The following is a 7,564-nucleotide window of genomic DNA, read 5'->3' as shown; positions in this document are numbered from 1 at the left end:
CCTGAAACTGTTTGGTACTACTCCACTCATTAAGGAACTGTTAATTATAGCTGTTAGGCTAGAACTCCCAGTAGGAAAAACATCTTTAAAAAGATGAGTAGGAAGAATATCCAGTCTGCAGCAACCTCCATTCATTTTAGAGACAATATCTGCCAGCTGCGCTTATGAAACTGGTTCAAAGTTAGTCAAATTAAACAGCGCAGGATTAATTGATGAACAGGAATGTGAAGGTAATTGCACTTCTGATCATCTCAATTTTTTTGAGTAAAAAATAATAAAAACTCTTCACATTCACAAGTCTCTTGAGTAAGGAAGTTGTGTACTTTGTCCAACTCTGACTGTGTGTGTGTGCGTATACATTATATATATATATATATGTCACAATTTTTCTTCTAGAAACAAACTTTGTTGTATAATTTTCATGTTATCACTGTGTAGCTGCTTTGATACAATCTGTATTGTAAAAAGCGCTATATAAATAAAGGTGACTTGACTTGAATTGAACTGTAAATAACACTTGTCTAGAGTAAACCAAAATGTATAATATATTTAAACAGTGGGGAACTCATTTGTGACATTCACGGCTTGATAAAAAGGGAACATGTCACATAAACACACGTTTCTAATGGCCCTGCCCAGATCAGAACAAAGGGAGATACAATGAAAAGAGAGGAACTAAAAAGGAAACATGAGAATCAAGCTTTTTTTACCAGTACAAACTCATTCTGAAGATGAGTGCTAGTTAATGACTTGCAAATCAAATAAAGCCCTGATAGTCAGTCATAGACTGTATTTTGAAGTTGATTTGATGATTTATGTTATTAATATGAATATTTAAGAATAATTAATTATTGTTTTCTTTTAGATGCACATTTAAATAGTCTCCAAATTGAATCTGCGTTATGAAGAGCTCCTTTGATCAAATATGATGCACTATTTATCTTGATACAAAATGGCACATGTACTCCAACGACAACCGCAGGAGTCCGGATTTCAGCGACGAGATCAAAGGAAAAGCATACTTTCCCCTCTCAATAAGCCTCTCTGGTGATGTGAATGATGTGCAAACCATTGTCACCCATTCAAGAGGTGCTAATTGGCTGCGCTTACGTACCACAGCCAGATGCAGAAGCCCCGAACACTTTGATGGAAACAGAGGATGTGAATTCACACTTGTAATTTGAGTCGCAAGATCCTATAAACCCTCAAAATCTCTTTAGGACATATCAGATTACCATAGAAAGAAGCTGTAAATGCTGAATAGTCATTGATTTATTTGCATGACATTTATGGACGTCACTGTTCAAGACAGCAGATGGCATGTATCATAAGCTCTCGTCAGTTATTTTCACAATGACGCATTCTCAAAATGTAAATTAACATACATTCAGAAACTCTGTTCAACTCAGACTTCAGTCCAATAAGCCCAAGGAACAAACAGCCTGATAAGGAACAGCTGTAGGAAATCTGATAAAGAAGATGCATATATCCTAAGCATTCCATGCGACAGAGGGGATTAATGCATCCATGAATTATTAAGCAGACGTGAAGATGGCCCGGGGAACTGATAGGAAGCCTCCTGTGTATACTTGATAGGGCTGACACACTATTGCAGAGCTTCTAATGATGAGCACTGAGACATCCAGACCACTGGCCCCTGTTTCAGTCTGAGTCTGAGTCATCGCTAGCCTTGGCCGTGTGCTTCTTCTTTTTCTTCTTGTGTTTCTTCTTTTCTTTCTTCCTCTTCTCCTTTTTCTTCTTCTTCTTCTTCCGGTTGTGATCAGAGGAGGCAGAGGAAGTTGAGGTGGAGTCAGAGTCAGAGGTGGTGTCTTGAAGCAGCTGTTTCAACTGCTGGATCCTACAGTGAGGAGAAAAAAGACACATCAAAATTATTTTCTATGCACAATTTTTTGCAATACGCAGACAAAAAAGATAATCAAACTATAGATAATGGAACTCATGAAAACATTTAACATGAAAAAAAAAACACATCTCCTTTAAAATAGTCCTATTATAGATTAAAAATGTAAAATTAAATTTAGTTTACAAATAATAATATTTATTATAATAATATTTAATATTATTATCTATATATATATTATATATTTATATATAATATTTACAACACAATTATTTAATGTGTGTGTGTATTGATAAATATATATATTAAATATTATAAATATATTATAAATATGTGTGTGTATATATATATATATATATATATATATATATATAGTCTTATATATAGACACACACAAATAATATTTCTAAAATATTTATAATAGTATTATTTAATAATACACATGTATACACACACACAAACAAATGTGTGTGTGTCTGTATATATAAATACTAAAATGTAAATAAAATATAAATATAAAAAAAATTTATAAATAATATTTAATATATATGAATATACATATAAACATGTGCATATATACATATATATATAGTATGTGTGTAAACTAAATATATGAAATATTATTATAAATATATAGCATATTATTCTAAAAATATAGTACATTATATACATTTATAATATTCAATAAATATTTATATACATATTACACACGCATAAATACACACAAATAATATTTATATTTAATATTATTTTAAATATTATAAAATATAAATAACATTTAGTGTTAAATTGATAATATTTAAGAAACTACAAAAATGTATAGAAAACATTAATTTTGCACTTATTTATATATTTGCAATTCCTTTTGGTGGCGCTAGAAGCACAGAAATTACACACTTCACCTTTGAGCAATTGGATTTATTTAGAATATTTTAAGAACGCTATCTTTAACTAAATTCGATTGCTATTGATTTGGGCATAAGAGGAAGCAGAAAACACAAGCACCTTCTGACAGCCACTGCCACACCGACCTGCAACTATTAACAATTCATCAGATCACTGCTGTTCAGAGGGTCCACATCCTCTGACAGAACCGCACAACCCCGTTTTAGCTTTGCTTTCATTCACTACATGCTGTGAAGAGTGAAGACTGCATCAATGTCAAAGCGGCTGATTTCTGACTTTCAACTTTTTTTTAACAAGCTACTCCTTGTTTTCCAACATCCTGCTGAAAATTTCAAATTGCCAGTCCCATGGGAATGTTTAGTAACAGTTCTGTGGCATAAATGTGGAGCTCAGCAATGTACGAACAAAATAATCTGTCAAAACGACCCACTATGGGTTTACATCCCACATAACAGTTTCTAATTACTCCCATGTAGCAGGAGCTCTTGTCACCACATAACAGAAGTTAATCACAGTGGAGTAAAGAGTTACGTAATCGTCTGCAACAGGGTTCTTTTGTTAAACTGACACGACTCATCAACACTGGCCTCTGAAAGACCTCAACACACCAAATACCTTATTAAAAAGCAGATTATTAAAAGATCCTCATCTCATAGACACACACTACCGTTCAAAAGTTTGGGGTTAGTAAGATTGAATTTTTAGTAAGAAGCATTAAATTGATCAAAAGAGACATTAAAGACATTTATTATGTTACAAAAGATTTCTAGTTCAAATGAAAGCTGTTCTTTAGAACTTTCCATTCATCAAAGAATCCTGGAAAGAAAATTTATCAGTTTTCACAAAAATAATGTTTCTTGAGCCAAATCAGCATATTAGAATGATTTGCGAAGGATCATGTGACTGAAGACTGGAGTAATGATGCTGAAAATTCAGCGTTGCCATCACAGGAATAAATTAGATTTTAAAATATATTAAATAGATAACAGTTATTTAAAATTGTAATAATATTTCACAATATTATTGTTTGTACTGATCAAACAAATGCACCCTTGGTGAGCATGAGAGAGAGAAAAAAAAGAAAAAAAAAAAAAAAGCACTGATTCCAAACTTTTGAACATTGTATTGTGAATTGTGTCTATCCTTATAGCTTTTGAGAGTTATTTATAATAATTCTATTTGAGTTTCACAGAGTCTCAATATGTATAAAACTTGACGTACCTTGTCTCTTTTTCATTGCGTTTGTTTTCTCGAATGATATCGTACATTGGATCCTCATGTGCCTTTGAAAGAATCACAGAAATGTTATGAACATTCATAAACAGTTCAGGTTCACCATATAAAATAAATTCTAACTTGCAACGGAAGTAAAATATTTTATAGCTTAAGTTATAGTTAATTTTTTATATTGTGCAGTCAATATGGCAGTCATTATGGACTTATACTTACACCTAGTGGTGTGGATGAAACATCACACAACAATAAAAGTTTAGGTTGTGTGCGAGCGAAAGCATCTGACAATAATAAGGGGGATACAGAGATCATTCGTAGTAGGCTGGCCATGTGACTTCAACATGTTGGACCCCATGAGATCAACTTTTATTAGGCCTATTAATTCATAATTTATTTATTTAAAGTACTATTCATTTATTTATAAGGAAAATAATACTGAGTGTACCTTTCAGAGCTTTGCAAAGAGCTGTTATTGAAGGTTGTGGGAGTAAAAACTTTGTCTGCACATAAACAGACTCTTTGAATAAGAAAGTATTTATTTGATATATTTATACCCCCAGCTGTACTTTTATTCAGATTTTTATATTACCACCTCTTTGGCACCTTTATTTTTTATTTATTTGTGTTTTTCTCTCTTTTCTTGTTCCTGTTCTTTTTGTTTCTGTTTTATTTTTGTATGTCTAATTGTATAATGTTTAATATTTGCATTTGAATGAAAGTGCTTGTATAATGTTAATGTTTATTCAATAAAAAAAAAGAGAGATTAAAAAAAAAAAGAAGCATATCAGCAATCTGCTAGTTCATGGCTCAATCTCTAAAAATGTTCTTAAAAAAATGTTCAAACCCTGTATATTTAAGGCCAAAGTTTTTAATCAGGCTTTAAGTCAAGGTTACTGTACGTGGTTTTAAATAAATCCTTTAACTGCAGCAGTGTAAAAAGTAGGCCGTGTGTGTCACTTACTACTCTGAACTGCTCCAGTTTCTGGTTGCCTTTGATGAAGAACGGACATTCTTTGTCTCCCGTTCTGTGGCCGTACTGCTTACATCTCCAGCCTACACACAGTTTGTTTTCTCAATGACCTTCATCCGCACAGAAAAATCTAAAACATAATTTGTCGCTAAAAGTTACAGGCACCAATTTTCTATAAAAAAAAAAAAACAGCACGAACTCAAGTTTATGTTATAATTATATACTGCACAAAAACTTTTCTATATACACGACCAGTCAAGAGACTATGGAAGCTTGTTTCCGCCACGTTATAAAAATAATAAAGGCTTTTTATCGCACAATTCTGATGGGGGAAAAGTATGAATTGTGAGTTATAAGCTCGAAAGTGCGAGATATAAACACAATTCTGACTATCTCGCAATACAGTGCTGCAAGGATTAATTCGCCACTGGTTCCCTTGAGACTTTCCTATGGGGTTTTATAACGGTTTTTATTTTTATTTATTTAGGAGTAAAATAAAGCCTGTGGTAAACATAACATGATGATACTTTGACGTTTTGACTTTTTTCTCGTGATTCTGACTTTTTTTCCTCAGAATTCAGAGCTAATAACTCACAATTCTGACTTTTTTTCTTGCGATTCCATTTTTATAATTCTCAAATCTGACTTTTTGTCACAATTGCAAGTATATATCTCGCAATTCTGACTTTTTGTCACCATTTCTAAGTTTATAATTCGCAATTCTGAGTTTATATCTCGCAATACTGACTTTTCCCTCACAATTGCGAGTTTATAACTCACAATTTTGACTTTTCTCAGAATGGTAAGATATAAACTCAGAACTGCAAGAAAAAAGTCACAATTGTCAGATATAAACTCACAGTAAAGGTAATTGCAACTTTCTCACAATTCTGACTTTTTTTTCTCACAATTGGAAGTTTATATCTCACAATTATGACTTATCTCACAATTACGAATTTATATCTTGCAATTCGTACTTTATTTCTCACAATTCTAAATTCATAACTCGTGATTTCAAGAAAAAGTCAGAATTGTGAGATAAAAAATGTATTTAATTTTTAATTGGGACTGTATGTCATACAATTCTGATCTTTTTTCCTCAATAAGTTCATGTTTTTATCTCATAATTATATTTTCTCCCAAATCTGAATCTATGCTTCACAATTCTGATAAAAAAAATCAGAATTGCAAGAAAAAATGTCAGAATTGCAAGAAGAAGAAAAAAAAAAAAAGAGTCAGAAATTGCGAGGAAAAAGTCACAATTACCTTTTACCTTACCACTATTATATTTTATTACGTGGCAGAAAGAAGCTTCCATAAAAGAAACACCTACTCGTTTCAATTCAGAAGTTCAATTTAGATCACAAAAAAATCTTTATCTTAAGAGCGAAGTAAATATATCTGAAAGTTTGCTTACACTGCATGACCTTCACCTCTTTTCCCAGAGGCATCCACAGTCCTTTAGTGGGAGCGTGAGCCAAGAAGCTCCTGGCATCCTCATTACCAGGGTCATCAGGAATACAGTCCTCTGGTTTGTAATCATCTTCCTGCAAAAGAAGTTCTGTGTGTATTGCAAAATGCTCACTCAAAAACGTATTTCTAATCCTTTACATGATCTCTGATGACATATTGATGACAACTAGAGGTAACACTTTATTTTACAGTGTCCTTGTTACATATATTACAGGTGCTTGCTTACTAATAACAGTATATTATGCATAATTGTATGCAAGTAACCCTAAAACAGACGCTATTCCAAACCTTAACTCTATAGTAAGTACATATTGTTAAGTCATGTTACTGAACTTAATTGTATACAATACACTGCAACAATGGCACCTTAAAATGAAGTGCAACCCAACTAGCTCATGATAAATTCGCAGCATTTAATACACTTCAAGCCATGACCAAACCTTGATGAACCCAGGAGGAGGATTTTCATAGCTGAAAGGAAAAACAAAAAAAAAATAAAGTAATAACATATATGCAAGACAAAAGTGGAACAGAATGGTAAAGAAGTTCAGATAATACAAACTCTAGGTTATACAAAAGAATTACCAATACCAAACGGATGTTATGCAAATACTCACAAAGTCTCCACATGCTTGAGTTTCTGCACCTCTTGAATCAGTTTTCTGGTTTGGTTCTTGAATTTGTCATCATCTTGTTTTGACTCCTTGTGTTTCTTTCGTTCATGTCTGTCCTCGTGATGCTCTCGGCTTCGTTTGCGAGCTGACATTGTACATTCCTTGGAGATAGTTTCTAGTATATCTATAATCACATCTTATGTTCAAAAAGTTAATACTTCAGTGTAATTATCAGGGTAATGATGATTGTAAACTAAAGGTACAAATGAGCGTCTGTTTAACCACTTCCGGGTGAAAGTGCTTTTTCAAAATAAAAGGCCCCTAAAATGTGCATTGAGATAAAAAAAAAACTACAGTGCGTCAAAGATAAAACTTATAAAAAACAATTATATATTTTAAGAACATTATTTTTAGTTTGTACACTGTTACAGTAAATGAAGATACATGTCCATATGTCCTGTCTATTGTATAGGATAAAATATTGACTGCTGTTTTTTTAACTTTTTT

The 7,564-nt window shown here is 32.3% G+C and overlaps 1 protein-coding gene across 1 annotated transcript; it reads right to left on the bottom strand.

Moving 5' to 3' along the window:
• Positions 1-1,254: 1,254 nt before the first annotated feature.
• On the bottom strand, positions 1,255-7,342 carry rp9 (RP9 pre-mRNA splicing factor). The gene is made up of 7 exons (XM_056257652.1): positions 7,321-7,342; positions 7,061-7,241; positions 6,884-6,914; positions 6,388-6,517; positions 4,962-5,053; positions 3,989-4,050; positions 1,255-1,858 (listed from the first exon to the last, which is right to left on the bottom strand). The coding sequence occupies exons 2-7, from the start codon at positions 7,207-7,209 to the stop codon at positions 1,663-1,665; spliced, it is 660 nt and encodes a 219-aa protein (XP_056113627.1). The 5' UTR covers positions 7,210-7,241; positions 7,321-7,342; the 3' UTR covers positions 1,255-1,662.
• Positions 7,343-7,564: the final 222 nt, after the last annotated feature.

Source organism: Rhinichthys klamathensis, unplaced genomic scaffold (assembly GCF_029890125.1).
Source record: "Rhinichthys klamathensis goyatoka isolate OS25496 unplaced genomic scaffold, OSU_Roscu_1.1 h1tg000140l_1, whole genome shotgun sequence".
Classification (NCBI taxonomy): Eukaryota; Metazoa; Chordata; class Actinopteri; order Cypriniformes; family Leuciscidae; genus Rhinichthys; species Rhinichthys klamathensis.
This window is presented reverse-complemented; position numbering and strand designations above follow the sequence as displayed.